The sequence below is a fragment of the Trachurus trachurus genome (assembly GCF_905171665.1).
Source record: "Trachurus trachurus genome assembly, chromosome: 18".
Classification (NCBI taxonomy): Eukaryota; Metazoa; Chordata; class Actinopteri; order Carangiformes; family Carangidae; genus Trachurus; species Trachurus trachurus.
Genome location: NC_139909.1, coordinates 18,644,644 through 18,666,663, shown reverse-complemented (window position 1 = coordinate 18,666,663; position 22,020 = coordinate 18,644,644). Strand labels below are relative to the sequence as shown.

At 38.5% G+C, this 22,020-nt stretch overlaps 2 protein-coding genes across 2 annotated transcripts in view; one reads left to right on the top strand and one right to left on the bottom strand.

Moving 5' to 3' along the window:
- Nucleotides 1–22,020, bottom strand: part of per1b (period circadian clock 1b) — a gene marked incomplete at its 3' end in the record, with an annotated part of 402,390 nt that overhangs the window by 287,712 nt on the left and 92,658 nt on the right. The window lies entirely within an intron of this gene.
- Nucleotides 19,962–21,261, top strand: LOC311001495 (transmembrane protein 272-like; the record flags this gene model as incomplete). Its single annotated transcript, XM_083992583.1, has 2 exons — nucleotides 19,962–20,163; nucleotides 21,086–21,261. The coding sequence occupies 2 exons, from the start codon at nucleotides 19,962–19,964 to the stop codon at nucleotides 21,259–21,261; spliced, it is 378 nt and encodes a 125-aa protein (XP_083848709.1).

Here is a 22,020-nt window from a genome sequence, read left to right as displayed (position 1 = left end):
CTACATGACGTTTCAAGCACCACCGGCTCTTCTAACATCTGAGGAAGAGCCAGTGGTGCTTGAACGTCATGTAGCTTTAATACATTTTTGCATTGGAGTTCTTTTGGTGTTGTGGACTTTTCTTTACTCTCAACCATTATTTCCATTTCAACAGATTTTACACACATAGTGCATTTACTTCTGAGAGATTCAGTGTTTTAATGATCATTTATTGGGATCATAGCTGCAATGACTAGCTCCTTTTTGTTAGTACTGGTTATTGTTTAAATTAATCAATGGATTGTTTGGTGTATAAAGTATAGTAAAATATTCAAAAATTCTTATTAGTATTCAATTTTTTTTTAAATGACCATCTCTAAAATCGAGATTCTCAGTTTACTGTAACAAATAACAAAGACAACAGCGATCCCAATATTCCTGACTACTGCACCAAATGTATGGAAGAAGTTGGTACCCTGTTACATTGTATGTGGAGCTGTCAAAAACTGCAGATATTCTGGAAAGAGGTTCTTGACTTAATTTCTAAACTCACAGAAGAGGTTGTTCCAGTTGAAGCTAAGATATGTTTGTTACACATATATCCTGAGAATTTCCCAGTGACTGTGAAAAAACGTAAACTAATTAATTTCTGTCTGCTGCAAGCTAAACGTGTGATTGCCTTAAAATGGAAGGAGATTCAGGGACCTACCGTGGGCCAATGGATTACAGAGCTGTCATCTAATTTGGCACTGGAAAAACTGACGTACATGGCAAGAGGAAAAGTTGAGGACTTTAACAAGATGTGGTCGTCTTTCCTAACCTTCATGAATAATCTGAATGTGCAACCTAGAACTGGACAAGATCTGTTGCCACCACCTTTATGATCTTAAAGCAGAAGTGAGTGATATATTTGTGTTAATATAAGTCTTAAATAGTTATATCTTCCGACAGCAATCACTTACATAGAGTGTTTGGACTGAAACACGGGTCTATCAGTCACTCTGCTCTGCTCTGAGCCGAAGAGAAAACATTTATCGTATCCTACAGTTTTTATCCAATGAGGAGAGAGAACGGCATGCAGGGCTGTGTGTGCAGCCAAGGAACGCCGTGAATGTGGTGACGTAGCGACGAGGACTGTTATGGTGCGTTCAAGGAAACTCGTATTTTTCCGACCGTGAGGTGGTACCAGTTCGATCTGGTACGAGTTCACGGGTCGGAAGTTACGAGTGGCCGTTATAGTGTGACTTTCACCGGTAAAACAGGTCGGAAAAACACGAGTGGGTTGCCTGGAACGCTACAAAGTCGTAAGTTGTGACTTGAAGCTGTAATTTACGATTTCAAAAGCCTGCCTGGAACGCAGCATTAGCGAAAACGACCGGATCACTCACTTCTGCTTTAAAATGGCTCAATAATGGTTCCATGGCTGGAGTATTAGTACTGTGAAGTAGAAATAGAGATGAAGAGATGGACTGAATTGTGGACCTATGTTGTTTTGAATAAATGTTTCTGTGCATAATTGCATATTGATGTTCTCAGGAATGTATACAGGCTAAATATGTAATGCACATTTTGATACTGTTATCAAAACTTTATTTACCGTAGATCTTATTGTGGGTGGGAGGAGGGTGGGTTAGAAGGGTTTTTGTTTCTGTTTTTATGTGTTATATTGTTGTTGTTATGTGTATGAACGTTTGTTCATTAAAATGGAAAATCAATAAAGAAATTGTGAAAAAAAACAAAAAAACCAAAAAACAAAGACAACAGCAGATCCCGGTGTCTCAGATGCAAACTTTTCTTGCTTGAAAAAATATTCAAAATTATTTTGTTATCAAGATAGGTGCTGTAATTAAGTGATTGATTAATTGATGATTAGTTTCAGTTGTCATGGGGATAAAATGATCAACTTTATACCATCCTTCATGTGGAAAATGTTGAGTTTGTCTTGTGCTGCTGAATGGTGGGAGACAAAACTTGTGTATTTTGCACCTGCAGGTTGGAGCTCTCATCACTGCTACAATGTCCGACATCAATCTTTTTCAACGCCTCCCCAAACCTCCTCAACTCTTACTGTGGACGCTGGGTGAGAGCCAATGGTCACACATTCTTGTCTCTATTAGATTTATCTCAGGTTCAGAGAAGAGTTTTAAAGTGTCTGCTGTTTTCTCTTCTTTCAGGATCTTCCAAGCTGTATCTGGGCATCCTGCCTTCTGCACATATTGTTATTGGTGAGTGAGTTGTGCACATTTAATGATGATGAATGATGTGCACATTTCACATGCATTAATAACAGAAAGTCTTGACATAGTGACTCTGCACACTGACAGATCTCTCCTGTGTCCAACAGGGTCAGTGTATCTGAATGAGTGTCCACAGCAGCCCTACATCCCCATCTATCTGATCGTGATGGGGGTGTTCAGCCTGCTGCTGGCCCTGTTCTCCTGCCTGCCCCAGCCTTCATCCTCCCAGGAGGATAAAGACCACATCTCCAAACCACTCAGTAAATTCTGCATGATGTGGAACTCACTTACATCTTTCTTCATTGCCTTCATAGCTGGTGAGTGGAGACAGATAGTAGATGATGACACATTTACAAACTAAATTATAGCATGAGATCGGCATGGTTTTAAAGACATAAAGTACAACAGTACAATGCAACAGGAGATCGTAATGATTTTAATTAGTTACGATAAGATAAGGAATAAGAATGGCTTCAATAATTCTTAAGATGACCTCTGTTTATTTAATGTAACACACTGGAGGAAATCCCGATGAAAAACAAATAGAGGCTTCTCTTTAACTCCACCTTGTCCAATATTTCTTTTATAATTTTCTTTCCTCCATCAAAGTGCTCCAACTGGAGAATCAACACACTGTAATGACATGTAGCAGCCTCTAGATGTCCATGTAATGATTCCCTGAAGATCCAATGCTAACCCGTTACTCCCTTCACAGTGTGTGGATCCAACCTTCTGTATTTTAGATGATTAAAATGATCCAGTCTCTAGTCTCAGTAAAAGCAGGGCTGAGATATTAAAAGATTATTGAGATGAAATCTTATTTGAGTTTTATTTTGATAGAAAGAAATAGAGCCACATGCTGGCATTAGATTGTGTGCATTATGCCCTCATTACAATCATCCATTAAATTAATCTCCATTAAAATTCTCTAAAGGTATTAAATCATAAGGCCATTTTTTTTTTCTAGGAAACGTGTGGATCTACCCAATCTATGAGCCCAACTACAACAAGACCATGACAGACGTGGGACCGTACTGCGACAAGACCGTCTACCTGTTTGCCGTTGGGAGCACTGCTCTGGTCTACATCCTCCTGGCTCTGTTACTGTTCTACTACTGCTACACTCGCCTCCGCTCCTGCCTGAATGGCTCAGAAACGACCACAGCACAGTTTGAGTTGAGCAGTAGGAAACGTATCAGAGAGAACGTTGGTTTTTAAATTCACAATGTGCAGCACGAGACTAATATGTGTCATTTTAACACCAACCAACAGATCCATGCTTAAAGGGACAACGAGGAGTTTTGGAAAAGCGAAGCGTTTTCACACTACATTTATGAGCCTCCGTGCGCACCGTAAAATTCTTTTGACCGGCGCAAAACGGACTCATGTTTTCATTCATCAAGAATTAAAGTCAGAGGTTCAAAGAGGTTCACATACCGTCGTAGTTCCGACCATAAACGGCGATTCAGCTGCGTTATTCTCATGACTCGTTGCGAAACCGAAAGTAAAAAACGCTGGTCGGCTCGACCAGCATCTCCGCCACCACTAATAATAACAAAATAACGATAGAGAAAGAACGATATATTTATCGAAAATGGGCCCATTAACAAGTGTGGGTAGCGGAGATTCATCCACATTAACGTGAGACTTTTTTATAACCGAATAGAAACTCCTCGTTGTCCCTTTAACTCGAAAATTAGACAGATTCTAACACAGATTATATATAATATAAAATATTATAATTGAAAGGGAAGGGGGTTGGGGAAAATTTTATTTCAAAATCCGGAACATACACAAGGAGCTTTTGTGTTCCTATCTGTGGAACTAAACTACGGAACAGTTTGAATGTGGAAGAAGAAGAATGTCCAAACATAATCCAGTTCAAAAAGAAATACAAAGAAATTATTTTCAGTATGTACAGAAATGAGGGTGTCTGACAACAACCACAAGGTGCTTATTATTATTTATTTGGGTATTATTTACCGACTTAGTTTATTTGTTGCTCTTTTCGTGTTACTTTCAGTTGGTCTTTGTATGTATGAATGTGTTTGTATATGTTTTTATATGTATATGACTATTAGTAAGGGCATTTTAGCAGATATTTGACCAATCTGGGAACTAAATCCTTACCAAGAAATTTCTTCACAATTGTCTTTAGGAACGTGCGTAGTATCATGTCTTAAAATGTTGAAATTGAACTCCCGTGGGAAACCCCCTAAAAAACGACTCAAAGTTGGGGTACCCCGTAACTGGATTTTTGAACATTCCGAAATGTAAAATTTGGCCTTAAGAAACTTGTGAGGGGTCAAACTAGGGGTTTTTCATGATTCTGAGTTGATCGCAAACATTAGTTTTACACCCAAAACACTCCTTGGTGGAGAAAAAAACAGCCACACCCACTTTTCTTGTTCATCGGAAACCCTACTACCACCAATAGAATGTTGGTGCAGAGAAGCCATTCCATTCATTATCATTGCAGAGGTTGTGTCACATAATACTACTAAATACTCAATATAATATAACTTTTATTCTACCCTTTTTTCTATAGGACATTATACAGACCCTCCAGGATTTTGTGGTGTTGCTAAATTTATTAAAAAAGTTATTATAAATGTCATTTATTATGCAGATCGGTAGCAAGCGGCGAGAGAGAAAAGACAGAGTGGACATGCACCAGATTTCACATACCAGCAACAACTGAAACAAGTTTGTTCGAAATGAAGATAGGAAAAGCACAAAAAATACACAGTGGTGCTACATTGATTGCAAACATGGTAATGTTAATCTGCACACACACTGAGCATCAATCTCCATAGAGCATCCAGGCTCTAAGAGGTCGTTTTTGAAGAATGGAAAAAGATGTTGCAGTGTGTCACAAACTTGTTCATTCCACCTTGGGCCTATTGCTTGGTCATGACCGTATGGTAGCTGTTAGCTTGTAGTGTATTATGGGATTTGTAATGTGAGTAATGTGAATGCTACATTATTACATAACATAATATTTTTCTTAAAGGCCATATAAAAGTGTATCGCTGGACAGATCTGGCCCCCAGGTTTTTGACATGAGATTGACGTGTGTGCTAGATTAATGTCCAACAATGGAAAAAGGTAGAATATAGTTATATTAAGTATTCAGTAGTAATAGTCAAAGTTTTTTTGTGACATTAAAGAAAACCTCTGTCATGCACAGGAATAGCTTACTGTATCTCTAATGTATTCTATTGAGTATAGTAGATCACCTTTATTATAATAGCCTAAACCTAACTGCAAAAATCCTCGTGATGACAATAGGCCTACACCATGTTATCCTAGTTTGATAGCTAATGGAGCAGTCAGCTAGCATTTAGGAAAAAAAAATGGTCAGATGGTCATCAGATTCAGTCACACATTGGAGTTGGCTTACTAACCATATTATTTACTGTTAGCCAACTAATAACCATTTTGGTAAGACTTTGATGCCTATCTCTATAATGCATTATAACCATACTTATAATGAGTTATAATGTGGTTATAGCATTGTATAACTACAATTATAAACATTCATAAATGATCATAATACTTTATAACAATAATCATAACACACTATAAAGCATTTTATTGTGACTTAGGTATAATACGTTATAATTGTTAGTAACTCGCTGACAATGCCCATATCGATAATACATTATAAATATAGTTATGATGTGTTATAATTGTCTTATAAAAGTGTATAACCATCATTATAAACACTCATAAATGATCATAAGGCTTTATAACATTTAGCATAACACATTATAGAGCATTTTATAATGGCTTAAGGTGAAGTATTATAATAGAGTTATAATGCTCTATGATGTGTTATGCTTATTGTTATAAAGTCTTATGATCATTTATGAGTGTTTATTATGATAGTTATACATGTTTATAAGCCAATTGTAACACATTATAACTATATTTATAATGCATTATCGATTTGGTCATTGTCAATGAGTTACTAACAATTATAACATAATACCTGACCTTATAAGTCATGATAAAATGCTTTATAGTGTGTTATGATTATTGTTGTTATAATGCATTATGATCATTTATGAGTGTTTATAACTATAGTTATACAGTGCTATAACTGCATTATAAGTCATTATAAGTATGATAATAATGCATTATAGAGATAGGCGTGTGTGTGTGTGTGTGTGTGTGTGTGTGTGTGTGTGTGTGTGTGTGTGTGTGTGTAGGTTATGTTTCCGTTTTTACTGGTATGTGAAATCTGGTGTGCATCTGATTTCTTTCCTTCTCTCTCGCTCCCGATCCGCATAAAACGTAATGTTATATGAAAACAATAACTAGTAATATATAATATCTATCTATAATAACTAATAAAAACACAGACATGCAAATACAATGGAAATGGAAAATGGAAACACTGTGGCCACAGCTGAAAACAGCTAGCCACAGCGGTCTATGATAGCAAATTTGCTGAAAAGTTGCAGTGGCAAGGCCAAAGAATTCATGATTGAATTTGCATTAATAGTTGCAATCGTGACATCATAAAATCCTGGAGGGTCTGTATAATGTCCTATAGAAAAAAGGGTAGAATAAAAGTTATATTATATTGAGTATTTAGTAGTATTATGTAACACAACCTCTGCAATGATAATGAATGGAATGGCTTCTCTGCACCAACATTCTATTGGTGGTAGTAGGGTTTCCGATGAACAAGAAAAGTGGGTGTGGCTGTTTTTTTCTCCACCAAGGAGTGTTTTGGGTGTAAAACTAATGTTTGCGATCAACTCAGAATCATGAAAAACCCCTAGTTTGACCCCTCACAAGTTTCTTAAGGCCAAATTTAACATTTCGGAATGTTCAAAAATCCAGTTACGGGGTACCCCAACTTTGAGTCGTTTTTTAGGGGGTTTCCCACGGGAGTTCAATTTCAACATTTTAAGACATGATACTACGCACGTTCCTAAAGACAATTGTGAAGAAATTTCTTGGTAAGGATTTAGTTCCCAGATTTTCATATGTTGCCCTTACTATATATAGAGATAAAGATTAGTAATCTTCCCACTCCTTTTCGGATATGAAAAAATAAACAAACAAAAAAAATCAAATTATCTTTGTATTCAATTTTTTTTTTTTTTTTTTTTGGTTCATATGTTGTCTTTGCAAAGTTTTTATTTGTTATGTCTGTCCATTTATGTTTTATTTCTTTTAACATGTCCGAAATAAACTTAAAATAAACTAAAACTAAACTAGATATATCATTATATCGTTTCCTCAGTGCTAAATCTATTCTGCAGATTTATTGCTGTTTTATCAGCATTCACACGCCATTTTCTTTATTTTTATTCTTTCCATCCCACAGGTGACTGACTTTTTTCATGTTTGTGAAAAAGCATTTAATTAATTGGTTGTGTGAAGAGGATTTCATATAATTTTATAAACATGCTCTAGATTGGGGCGGTGTTTAGCTCGGTGTTGAGGCTATAGTTCTCACTGCAGGTGACCTCGGTTCGAATCCCGTGCCGAGCCGCCCTATCCTGCGTGTCATTCCCCCCCTCTCTGTCTCCCATTTCCTGTCTCTCTCTGAACTATCCTGTCCTGTAAAGGAGAAAAAGTCCCTAAAAATATATAAAAAAGAAGAAAAAATGCTCCAGAGATCTCCAACCCTACCTTTACTGTAGTATTTTCTTTAAACCATTAAACATTTTACCAGCAGATCACCTTTATTACACTGAGTTGATGACAGGACAGGCGCGTGCCATCCTGTTTTATGTGTTTTTATTGAAGCACAGTCATTATTTCTCAGAAGCTTCAGTTTCACATGAGACAAAAGAGCCAATGTTGGTTTAAAGCTGAACAATAAGACCAGACTCTAGAAGAGATAAAGATCTGGCCCAGGTCTGGTGTCCTGGTTTCACCTGGACTGTGCTGCATCTTTGATTATACACTATTAATGTAGTCAGGGGCGCCGCTAGGGACTTTGGGCCCCGTGAAAGGAATCTTTACAGGGCCCCAACCGGCAACATTTTTTGATGCTATTTTACATACAATTATGCATTTTAATGGTATTTTTGACTATCATTACCATATTTGTGAAAGAAGAACAACATGACAGTTGACATGTACAGTAGGGGAAGAACTGAGCACTCTGAATACAATGGAATTCATTTTGGTTAATCTTAGACCTTTTCAGAGCGTATAAACAAATACAGGTGTTACCAAGGATACAAATTAAGGCCCCATTCCATTTAGTGTAGCAGAACTTTTTCTAATGAGCCAGCATGCACAATAGCAGCACCCTGACTCTGTTTAGCCTGAATGGAATGGAGCCTTAATTCGTATCCTTGGTAATACCTGTATTTGAAAAGGTCTATTTGCTGCAGGAAAATAGGAAATAAACAATGATCCTATGAAAATAGGAAATAAACAATGATCCTATGAAAATAGGAAATAACGTGGCACGTGTTCTATTTAATTTTTTAAAAGGGTTTATGCTTGTTGAACCATTAAAATTGTTCAAAATGATTTTTATTTCATTAATTTTAATTAATCTTTCCCATAACAGATTCACCTTTGTATTGTTTTGAGACTGTAGTAAAATTTATTATTACTATTATTATTATTATTATTATTATTATTATTATTATTATTATTATTATTATTATTATTATTATTATTATTATTATTATTATTATTATTATTTCAACACACACATCTGCTGAGGTCAAATTTGTCAGGTTGCAGAGGTTTAGAGAATAGAGAAGTGCACAATGACCAAATAAAGGCAAGCAGAGTGATGGAGAAATTATCCCATGATGCAAAGGAAGGGTGTTGGCTGCTCCAGACATACAGTATAAAAAGATGATCCTGCCAGAAGCAGGGGAGTGTGCGTCGGGACTGGGTGCGAGAGCGAGCCAGTCAGACCCTACTCCTGCGAAGACCCCGGAAACTGGTGCATCTATAGAACATAGCCATCGAACAAGAAGACTGCACTTAACAATTTGATCTCAGGTAATCTCCACACTCTCTGCTGGTCCGCTCCAAGGGGCTCTAAGCCCCCGGTCATCACCCCAGCAGACGGGGTCCAGGAAATTCGTAGCCGGCCGAATCCTGCGCCCTTATATCCTACAGAAATTTTAACCAGGCAACTATTCATCAGAGGTTGGGTTGATTGATCGGGTCAGAATTGATTTTAATAATTTTTGTTTTTATGCTCTGATGCTGCTTTGTCACTGCTAAATTCCTGGCATAAAAATTCAACCTAAAAGACAAGAGGTTTTAATTCAATTATCACTGTTATGCTGTTCATGATCATAAGCCACAACATCTTTAAGGCTCTTAAAGGTTAATCTAGTGTCCACTTCAAAAGATAAACAGGTCCCTAGGGTTGTTTTTCCAAACCGTTAAATTAAGCCTAGCCAATAACAAGTGCAAGGATCAAAGAGGAAAGCTGCCGTTAACAGGCGTGCCAGGACTAGTTCTGGGTGGGGGGCTGCTCTATCAGAACTAGTGGCTTGGGGAAGCGGAGCAGACGTCAGGACGAAGGCAGTTAGAAGCTAGGTGAGTTTCCTCGTCACCAGCTTAAACATTCTTTAGAAATTCTACTCTGGTCCATGACCGTTAGAACTTGAGAACGTACCCTTTAAACGGAGAGCTGGTCCAGTAAAGGTCTTTTTAATAGGGGCTAAATACCGGGGATCTAACAACACTATTAATGTATTATTTTCTGTTAACCATTAAACATTTTACCAGCAGCTCACCTTTATCACACTGAGTTAATTCATTTACCTGACATCCAGTTTTATGTGTTTTTATTAAAGCACTGTCATTATCTCTCAGAAGCTTCACTTTCACTTGAGAGGAAACAGCCAACGTTGGTATAAAGCTGCCCCCTTGCTAAAAACACATTAAAACAGCAACAGCAACACACCTACAGGTCCAGTGATCAACTCAGTGTTATAACGGTGAACTGCTGGTAAAATGTTGAATGTTGAACAGAAAAATACTACAGTAATAGTTTATAATCAACGATTCAGCACAGTCCAGGCAAAACTACTGTTCCCTAAACTGAGAATCTGGGTTTTAGAGATGGTTGTTCGAAAATTTGAATTATAACTTGACGACGACCGGAAGACCCCAATGTGGATAAAATTATCAACTTTACACCATCATCTCATCTCATCTTCTGCCGCTTTATCTGGGGCCAAGTCGCGGGGGCTGCAGTCAAAGTAGGGCATCCAGGAGGCATCCAAAACAGATGCCCGAACCACCTGGGGAGCATACGTCAGTCCGACTGCCCAAAAGTCCGGCGGCTCATTTCTCCGACTACCCATTCTACAGTGTTAAGGTTAGGTTTAGGGTAAGGTTAAGGGTTAGGGCTACTTAAGTCGGAGAAATGGGTCGGACTAATGGACGCAAAAATAAAAAAATATATGGTCGGAGAAATGGGTAGTCGGACAGACGTCATGCGCCCGAACCACCTCACTATCATTCAAAATGTTGAATTTGCCTTGTGCTGGTGAATGGTGGAAGACAAAACTTGTGTATTTTAAGACCTTTGTTTTCCTCTTATCTTCTGGTTTGTAAAGATCATATTGTATAAAATGTCAGTTTGCAGGTTTTTAGTTTTATCAACATTGTTCTCAGGGTTGTGTCCTCTTCTGCAGGTTGCCCTCATCACTGCTACAATGTCCAGCACTGAACCTCCTAAAGTCTCAACGCCTCAGCTGGGTGAGAGCTGACACTTGTCACACACTCGTGTCTCAATTTGATTCATCTCAGGCCAGAGAATTGTCTTAAAATGTCTGTTCTTTCAGATTACACCTATATTTTATCTTCTTTCAGGATGTTCAAATTTTCTTCCGTGCATCCTGTGTATTGCTGATATTGCAATTGGTGAGTGAGTTGTGCATATTCACAAACATGCTTTTCAGGGGTATCTGAATTCATGCCAGAAAGTCAGGACATAAAAGTGACCCTGCTCACTGACAGATCTCTCTTGTGTCCAACAGGGTCAGTGTATCTGAATGAGTGTCCACAGCAGCCCTTCATCCCCATCTATCTGATCGTGTTGGGGGTGTTTGGCCTGGTGATCGCTCTGCTCTCCCTGTTTTACAACAAGTGGGCTACTGAAAACCGCTTACACCCGCTCAGTATACTCTACGTGATATTGTGCTTTCTGACGTCTGTCTTCCTCTTCTGCTGGTTCATAGCTGGTGAGTGAAGAGATAGTAGATCATAAACATGTTTACAAACTAAATCATAGCATGAGATCAACATGATTTTAAAGACATAAAACAGTAGATTGTAATGATTGAATTAGATGAGATAAGATGATGGCCCCCAACCCCTCCTGTTTATTTGATGAAGCACGCATGAAGCAGCAAGAAATTCTGATGAAAGGAAAATAAATTGTCCACTATTTCTCTCTTTTAATTTAGACCTTTGTTTCACCTCTTCCATGAAAGATATAGGGTTGGTGATCCTGGAAAAACAGTTATAGCGGGGCCACATTGCATAGAAAAGATTGTTCAGCGTTGGGTTCACATCAAGGTGAAGCCCTGCTACAGACAACAGTAAAGCGGAAAGCCTCGTCATTCACACTGGGTCCAAATACCCAATGCAATCCCAATGTGAGCACCGCGGCTTTCCACGATACTGTCACATATAGCGGGGCTTCATTGCACACCTCCAGCTTTTTCTCATGGTTTATTCACGTGAAAGAAGACACCTGATGTCATTATACGCCGCCCAGCATCCAGCATAGAGCTACATTCATTGCCACCTTGACTTCAGTGTACTGGATCATTGGCATCATCTTTTCCACGGTGTAACTCTTGAAGACTCTGAGCGTGCACGCGATTTGTGCATGAAGAGCGGTACATGCAGGAAGCGAGGGAAAGAGTCGTCACACCACATCAGACCATCTTTTTTAAAAATATGAACCATTAATGTGCAATTTAGTCAGAATTTATGTGTGTTAAAAGCGTTATGTGAAGACCTTGACAAACCACACAAACCTACTCAGTTTGTCCTTGAGTCCAAGTGGGCAGTCGTGCAAAAAAAATGAAGAGATTCCCTGCAGGAGTTCTGGAGATGTTGTACTCAATAGGCCAAAGTCATGTTTTCTGAGGTCATCCTGACTTTGACCTTTGACCTCTAGCCACCAAAATCTAATCAGTTCATTCCTGAACCCGTGTGAACTTTCTTTTTTTTTTTTTTTAGAGAAGTCACTGTGACTTTGACCTTTGATCACCAAAATCATTTCAAGACTCATTAATGTAACTGTACATTTTACCAAAGGGGGTTGGTGTGTTAATGTCTGAGACTGTGATCAGTGTCTTACAAGGTTTTTTTCTCTAGGTGACGTGTGGATCTACTCAATCTCCAAGCCCAACTACAACAAAAACATGACGCACGTGGAACCGTACTGCAACAAGACACTCTACCAGTTTGCCTACTGGAACACCATCGTGGCCTACATCCTCCTACTGCTCTGCTGTGGTGGCAGCAGCTACAAGTCTAAAAGCTTTAAAACGTCTAAAAGCTCTACTACTGTTGCAATTAGTGGTTCCTCTACTGTTACGCATGTGTCCAGCCTCGGAAACAACAATGTTCCAGTTTAGACTTGAGCAGTGGGAAACACATCAGAGTGAACGTTGTTTAATAGATACTCAACACAAATTATCATCATGTTTCCTCAGTGCTGAGCCTATTCTATTAATGCTTTACTAATGTGCATCGAAACAATCAAATCCAATTCAGACCTATAATAACCTGTAACGGTTACATTTATCCCATCCAAGTAATTGAACTCAATAAAGCCATCATATTTTGATGAATGTTTAGTCTGTTGAAAAATTGTGAAAATTGCCAAATACAAGTTATCAGTGCCAAAGCTAACATCATACATATTGTGCTACAACTGCATTTAATGTTAGATTTGTTTGTTTAAGTCTTCTTCACCTTCAACTAATGTTTGAAAGATTAGAAACCACTAAATTAATTCACTTGTCCTGATATAGCCTACAATCTAATATAAAACTCAACAAAGATGAAATTCAAGACAAGAAGACAAGACCAAGAGAGTGTTTGTTAGTAAAGAAAGAAGATAGTGTAGATTTAGTTAAAAACTCAAATGATTGTATGTTTGCTAAACTGCTGCCTAGTTCCAACACAGAGTTGATAAACTAATCATTAAAAGTATTGGCAATGATCAAGCTCTCATCCCCTTTTTTCCCCCTAAGAGTTGGTCAGTGCTTTTCCGTGGCAGTTAAGAGTTGCCCTTTGCTCGTGTTTTAGAATCCAGAAAAAAGTTTGCTTTGGCCTTCCTAAGTTGCCATATGGTTTTATTTCTACGGCATTTACATATTAAACGATCAGTGTCTAGTGTCTGATTTTAAAATTTTTTTCCAGGGCTGTGTCCCTTTCTTTCATTAATTGCCATGATGTGTTGTCCATGTGTTGCTTTCTGTAGGGGATGCTTTCAGTAGTCCCTGCAGGCTTGCTCACTATCTTTGTCTTTCATGATACTTTCCCAGTTTGTTAGTTTGATCTCATTTTCAAAGTGTTGCATTTCTCTCGTACAGGAATAAGTGAGGTGTAATTTTTCGTCGTGTCTTTGATAGATGTCTTGGAAATAGGGTGAGACTGGTCAGGTAATATGTTTGCATCCATATCACAGTCAGTGGCTAAAAGTGAGAGCTCTGTACACAATTCACAGTAGCAACCCTGCTGCCAGTAGTTTACTGTAAAATCAAGAAAATATTGTTATCACAGTAAAATACTGTAAAATAAATAACAGTAGTAAACTGTAAAATAAACAGTGAACTGGTAACGCTGCATGTAGCTTTCTGTGTTTACAAACCAACAAAAGTCTTCAGTTAGATAATGAAATAAAAGAATGAGATCAAATTTTTGACAACCTGTTCCCCACCGACCCTCTCTCCATTCCCTTTATTTTTATCATAGAATGAGGGAGTGCTTCATCAGAGGAGCAACAAAGCTCATCTTGTTCATTCACTCATAGATGGACAGATGTCTCAACTCACCATAAGTCAACAAAAATAAATAAATACATAAAAGAAACAAGTTCTGACTCAAACCTATTTGCAGCATTGAATGATGATGCAAAACTACATTAAAGTTTGAACATAGGACTAATAATGACCTCAGGGGCCGAGACAAGGCAGCACCAACTTAATCATCAATATACTGTATACACACCATCCCTTCAAACTCTGGCTGGGTGAAAGCAAATGTTATTTAATGAACTTAAACAGGTATCCTTAAACATAAAGTGAAAATTGTGAGTCTTCTAATCAGGAGTCTGTCAAGATCCTGCGGACTGTTGTAAAAAAAAACTAAACATTCCCTTCTTGTGTACATATAGAGTACTTTTTATCAATGCTCCAAAGTGAAATGTAGCAGATTTAGCAGAGAGGATAACAATTGTAATTGGTGCAGTTCACCTTTGTCACCCAGAGTTGGTCACGTATGTACATACCAACACGTACACTGTCTTCCTGTTTCTGTGTGGTTTCACAGAAGCGCATTCATTAATCTCAGTAGCTTCAGTTTCTCATGAGACGAAACAACCATCGTTGGCTGAAGAGTGAGAACAGAGAAGGTAAAGATCTGGACTCTGCTGAATATGTAATTTTACACTATAATTGTTATATTTTCTGTTCACCATTATTTTCATTTCAACAGATCATACAGATGTAGTGCATTTAATTCAGAGAGATTCAGTGTTTTAATGATCACTTACTGGGATCATAGCTGCATCTATAGGCTACTAGCTCATTTTTGTTACCACTTTGCTGATTATTGTTTTAATTAATCAATGGATTGTTTGGTGTATAAGGTAAAATACTTAAAAATTCAAGTTATTTTTCAAATAAATGCAGTTTCTCAGTTTACTGTAACATATCACAAAGACAACAGCAGATCCTGATGTCTATAGGAAGCAAATCTTTGCTTGAAAAATGATTTATTTGTTATCAAGATAGGTGAGGATTAAGTGTTATTGAATATTTGATGATTAGTTTCAGTTGGGGATAAAATGATCAACTTTATACCATCCTTCATGTGGAAAATGCTGAATTTGTCTTGTGCTGCTGAATGATGGGAGACAAAACTTCCTTTGTTTTCCTCTCATCTTCTGGTTTGTATAAAATGTCACTGTCAGTTTGCAGGCTTTTAGTTTCATCAACATTGTTCTCAGATCCTGTCTCCTCCTCTGCAGGTTGGAGCCCTCATCACTGCTGCAATGTCCGACTGCCCCTGTCTTTCAGTATTTTCAAAGGTGTTTCTGTGCATCCTGCTCTCTGCACATATTGCAGTTGGTGAGTGAGTTGTGCACATGACAAACATTTTTTTTCCGGTCGTATTTGAGTTAATGCCAGAAAGTCATGACATTAGTGGCTCTGCACACTGACAGATCTCTCCTGTATCCAACAGGGTCAGTGTATCTGAATGAGTGTCCACAGCAGAGCTACATCCCCATCTATCTGATCGTGATGGGGGTGTTCGGCCTGGTGATGGCCCTGATCAATTTCCTGCCCTTCGCAGACCAAGACTTCTCCAACCGTGAACAAGTCTGTGTTACATGGCATTTATTGATGTTTTTCTTCATTGCCTGCTGGTTCATAGCTGGTGAGTTTAGACAGATTGTAGATGATAGTCATTTTACAAACTAAATCATAGCATGAGATCAACATGATATTAAAGACATAAAGCATAGGTTTGTAATGGTTTTAGTTAGTAAAGTTATATGAGATCAGAACAGTTTTAATGATTCTTAAAATGCCTTCTGTTTATTTGATGTAACAGACTGCATGGAGGAAATCCTGATGAAAGAAAAATACTAGAGGCTTCTCTTTATCTCCACCTTGTCCAATTCTTTTATAATTTTCTAGTAGAGCTTTGTCTCACCTCTTCCATTAAAGTGCTGCAGCTGTAAAAATCAACACACTGTAGTGACATGTAGCAGCCACTAGATGTCCATCTAATGTTTCCCTGAAGATCCAATACTAACCCGTCACTTCCTTTTACAGTGAGACAGCGTGTGGATCCAACCTCCTACATTTTAGATGATTTAAAAAATGGTCCAGTCTCTAGTCTCAGTAAAAGCAGGGCTGAGATATTAAAACAGAGATGACATCTTATTTTAGTTTTATTTTGAAAGAAACAAATAGAGCCACCTACTAGCATTGCGTTGTGTGCATTGTATGCCCTCATTACAATAACTTCTATCCACTTTGGTTTGAATTGAGTGTAATAATTGATAATGTAAGGGTATATTCTCCTTTAAAAAAAAAAAAACAAGTACAAGCCTCTTTTACACCTTTGTCAGTCTGGTCCTTTATAGCTGCACTGACACTGAAGTAAAGTTTCTCCTTACTCTGACTTTTCATCCAAAGATATTTTATAAAATATGAACCATTTAGTCAGAAATCCTGTGATATCTGGAGTAATGGCTTAAAGCAGTACTAAAGAACTTTCAGTTTTGGTTGAGTTTGGCGGCGCCTGTGGACCAAAGCAGTAGTGTTTTGCCTGAAGGAAGACTCCATTTCCCATGAACACTAGCGTGAAGCCCTGTAAATATCCTGCATTAAAATCAACAGAAGACATCAAAACTAAGTTTCTGTTTCCAGTAGATCATTTCAAAGTGAAAACACAAACATAATCCATTGCTAAAGTGCTGTTTTGCCTGTTCCCTCCTTGTTGTGACTCGCAAAAGTGAAAGTGAAAGTAAAGTGAGAGCCGGGTTCCTACCATGCTCCTCAAAGCTGCTTAGTGCCAGAGAAAGAGATACAGACCCCCTCAGACCACGACAGAGGTGTCATTCAACTTGTTGTAAGTCGATGTATCATCACAAAAGTTATGAAAATATTTTATGAAGGTTGAAAAGTTACTTAGTGCTGCTTTAAAAGCTTTATGTGAAGTCACACTGACCTTTGACCTTTGGCCACCAAAACGTACTTGTTTGTCCTTGAGTTCAAGTTCAATCACTTTAAATATATACTCACAAAGTTTTTTCTTTTAATAGGTAACGTGTGGATCTACTCAATCTATGAGCCCAACTACAACAAGACCATAGCAGACGTGGAACCGTACTGCGACAAGGCGCTCTACCTGTTTGCCTTCTGGACCACTACTCTGTTCTACATCTTCCTGACTCTGTCACAGTTGTGCAGCTGCTGCATGGGGATGCCGTGCTATATACCTCTCTACTGCTACTTAAGCTCCCGGGACCGGCGGCAGCCCCACCCAATCCAAACTTAAGGGTTAATATATATTATATTTGTCCATTGGAAAATAGAACAGGTAATGTTTCTTGTTGGTGATTGGGTGGACAGCCTAGAGCCCGCCTCCAAAATTCACCAACCCTAAATGAAGGCAGTATTAGAAATGAAGGGTTAACATTCCAGTTTATTGTTAAGTACAAAATGAACAAACTATAGCAAATAGTAACAATACTTAAGAAACAGATAATGCAACACACTTGATGTGTGGGAGCTCTGATAAGCAGATCAACTCAAAGTGAGGTTCTTGCTCTTCCCCTTAAGTATCCAACCAGAACAGAGACACTTCTAATTCACATAACAATCGGGACTTTGCATGGAGACACCATTCGCATCTGGAGACCTTTGCTCATCAGGGGGTCTTTTCATGTGACACCTTTATACTTCTCGCACTGAGACACTTCAGAGTGATTAGAGACAGTCATCAAATGGTGAAACTCTAACAAAGATGATTGATTAAATCACTAATAACCAAAGGGTATAACTACACAGTGGTTACATCCAGTCTGGGGTAAAACTTCCATTGTTTCAGAGACAACATTTCAGGGTGGGGGTCTGACTGTCTTACAGTAATGGTTTACTTAGTTAAGATAAGAGCCTCCTGTTTTTTTTGATGTAACACACTGAAAGAATGATGAAAGGAAAATAAACTGTAATATGTGATACATATATACTGTGTTTCTCAGTATGTACTATGCTGATTTTCTCCACCATGTTCATTGCTGAAGTGAGTGAATCAGAACTCTGCAATCCAGTTATCAAGAATAAAAAGGAATATCATAATTATCAGTAGATGAGACAGGTTATACTCCTCTCTGTCTTTATCCTTGTGTCAAACAGGAGCAGTTCACTTCTCAGACTTTTTTTCAACATCACAAACAATTATAACAATCCAGTCTTCAGAAACAGCTGTATGACTTCCCATGATGGACATGCTGTTGAAGAGATCATATGCTTGACTTCTCAGGGCCCGTACTGCAAACTGAGGAAACAACTAATGGAAATGGAAATATGCAAAAGGAGATCCAGTTGCATTATGGGAAATGTGGGTTCCAGTGTTTTGGGTGTCAGCATATCTGGACCTCTGCCGTTTTCTTTTTGACCATGTTTGTAAAATGTGTCTTCTGTGGCTTCACTCCATGGGGTTGCCGGTAATTGGTGCAGTTCACACTGAGACAATCACAAGATGTGCACCAGATGCCTGTTGTAATGTGATTTTAAGCTTCAGTTTCACATGAGACAAAACAACTAATGTTCAGAATCAGAATCAGAAAACCTTTGTTATCCCCTGCAAAAAGCTGTGGAAATTTGTCTTAGATGTGTGCATAAAAGAAACATAAGTTAAGAAAAACACAATTTAACATAACATAAAACAAACAACAAATAGATACAGAATGACACAGGTAAATACAAAATAAAACCTTAAAAGAACATTAAAAGATTTCATAGTGAGTCGTTGATGATGTTGATGGCAGATGAGATGAATGATTTGACGTTTGTGGGGGGAAGAAGTTAGAAAGAGTTGTGGAGTGGGAGGGGTCGTGTAAGATAGTGGTGGCTTTACGTCTGACTGCCTGTGTGTGAAGGTCTGAGAGGGAGGACTGTCCAACGTTGGTTTAAAGCTGAAGAGTGAGAACAACAAAGGTAAAGATCTGGTTCATGTCTCTGTTTTGCCTGCACTGTGCTGAATATATGATTCTATACAGTAGTACATTTAATTCAGAGAGATTCACAGCACAGTGTTTTAGCACAGTGTTTTAATCTTTATTTATTGGGATCAGAGTATAAGGTGTGTAAAAAAGTAAAGTAAAGTAAAGTAAAAAATTCAAGTTATTATTCAAATTTTTTAAATGACCATCTTTCAAATCAAGATTCTCAGTTTTCTCTAACATATGACAAAGACAACAGCAGATCCTGACGTCTCAGAAGCAAATTCTTATTTGAAAAATTATTCACAATGAATAATTTATCAAGATTGGTCTTGTGCTGCAGAATAAATTGTGTATTTACCGGTAGTTGTTTTTGGTTTTTAGTTTTATCAAGATTATTCTCCGAGCTGTCTCCTCCTCTGCAGGTTGGAGCCCTCATCACTGCTACAATGTCCAGCATCAATCCTCTCGAAAACCTCCGCCACCCTCCTAAACTCCCATTGCTGATACTGGGTGAGAGCCGATGGTGACACACTCGTGTCTCTATTTGATTCTTCTTACTGTAGGTTTGTAGAAAAGTCTTAAAATGTCTGTTCTTTCAAACTACACCTTTATTTTCTCTTCTTTCAGTTTGTTGCAAGCTGTTTACGTGCATCCTGCCTTCTGCACATATTGCAATTGGTGAGTGAGTTGTGCACATTTAATGATGATGAATGATGTGCACATTGCACGTGAATTAATGCCAGACAGTCAGGACATTAGTGGCCCTGCACACTGACAGATCCCTCCTGTATCCAACAGGGACAATGTATCTGAATGAGTGTCCACAGCAGCCCTACATCCCCATCTATCTGATCGTGATGGGGGTGTTCGCCCTGGTGCTGGGGCTGTTCTCCTGCCTGCCCTGCGCCCAGGGGGATGAAGACGGCACCACCAACCTGCTCAGTGGAGCCTGCATGATGTTGAACTCGCTAACATCTTTCTTCATTGCCTGCTGGTTCATAGCTGGTGAGTGGAGACAGATTGTAGATGATAAACAAGTTTACAAACTTAATCATAGCACAAGAAAGAACATGTTTTTAAAAGCTTTAAGTACAACAGTACAATTCAACAGTAGATTGTAATGGTTTTACAATGGTTCCAGCTGGAGAATCAACACACTGTAGTGACATGTAGCAGCCACTAGATGTCCACCTAATGTTTCCCTGAAGATCCAATACTAACCTGTTACTAACCTCATACTTTCACCATGACAGACCCGTACCGTACCGCATAGTGGAAACGGGGCTATGTCAATCGATAGTTTCTACCCCCGCACACACTCTCTCATTTTTCTTTTAACTCTACCATTTTACTATGATTATGTTTAAAATTCTCGGCAATTAGGGCAACATTGAGTGAACCAGTGGGCGGGTTCTCGGCCGGTAAATCCAACATGGCGCTGTTCAGGCCGCCATATTTGAGTCACAAAAACGACTCCCCAAAACCAATGGGTGACGTCACGGATGCTACGTCCATATTTTTTACAGTGTATGGTCTCATGTTATAATATTAACCACTTATGTCACATGAAATTGTGTCAGAAATCCTGTGTGATATCTTGAGTAATGGCTTCAAAGCTTCATGTGAAGTCACACTGACCTTTGACCTCTGACCTCTGACCTTGGACTCCAGGAAGACTAGTGGGTTACTACGGTACCAGCTAATGGGGATCCTTACTATAATAAACAATTAAACAATCAAACCAAAACCTATATTCTCTGAAGGTATTAAAGAGAGATCACGTTCACAAGGCCAATTATTTTATTTTTGATCTTTGATCACCAAAAGTCTATCAGGATATTTTTTTACTACAGGGGGTTGGTGTGTTAAAGTCTGGGAGTGTAAACATGAAGCTCTGAGTCTGTTATCTTTTTTCTTGTTTTTCTAGGTAACGTGTGGATCTACTCAATCTATGAACCCAACTATAACAAGACCATGACAGACGTGGAACCGTACTGCGACAAGACGCTCTACCTGTACGCCTTCTGGACCACCAACGCGGGGTACATCCTCCTGGGTCTTACACTGCTCTGTAGCTGCTGCGCTGCCATCTTCTGCAGCTGATGAACTAGCGGCGACCCTCGGACACATTGAGGAGCTGGCATGGATCCTGTGGCGCTGTACTGAGCACATCATATGTTTTGCTGAAGCTTTCCTCTGTTAGATCATGTGTCCTCAATGCTGAGTCTATGAATTTGTCTTTAATTTACATTATTGCTCATGCTTGGACAAGACCAAGAAAGTGTATGTTAGTAAAGAGTGATGCGAAATTCAAATTTGGGAAACTTGATCATTTTAATTTGTTGAATAAAATGGTGTGTCAGGTAAATTAAGACAAATAAATGTTTAAATAATCACGTACAGTGTATGACTCAACATTTTCTTACCAGGCACTGTTGTAACAGAGAGGAAATGAGTTTGTTGGGATCTTTTTGCTGGTTTGTTCTTCTGCTCTTAAATACAAAACTACTGCATAATTGATATGACTTGGAAGGATGTAGAAAAGGAAGTGGTTCCCACAGATCAATGAGCTGATTTAAGTATTTTTAAATAGGATTTTCACAAAAGGCAGACCAGATCAGAGGGGAGAGCTGACAGTCATAGTCATAGCAGTAGGTTTGTTACCTTTAATTGTCGGTGCAAGCTATTTTTAGAACGGCGGAGCAGAGAGGCGAGCTGCTCAGAGCTACGCTATGGAGGCTAAATTTCTTGGTTTACCTCATCAAATTCATCAAATACACAATCCAAAAACTCCAAAACGCCGTCGAGGACAAGTTGTGACCTGCACAATCACCACGCTATGAGATAATAACGGAACGTTAC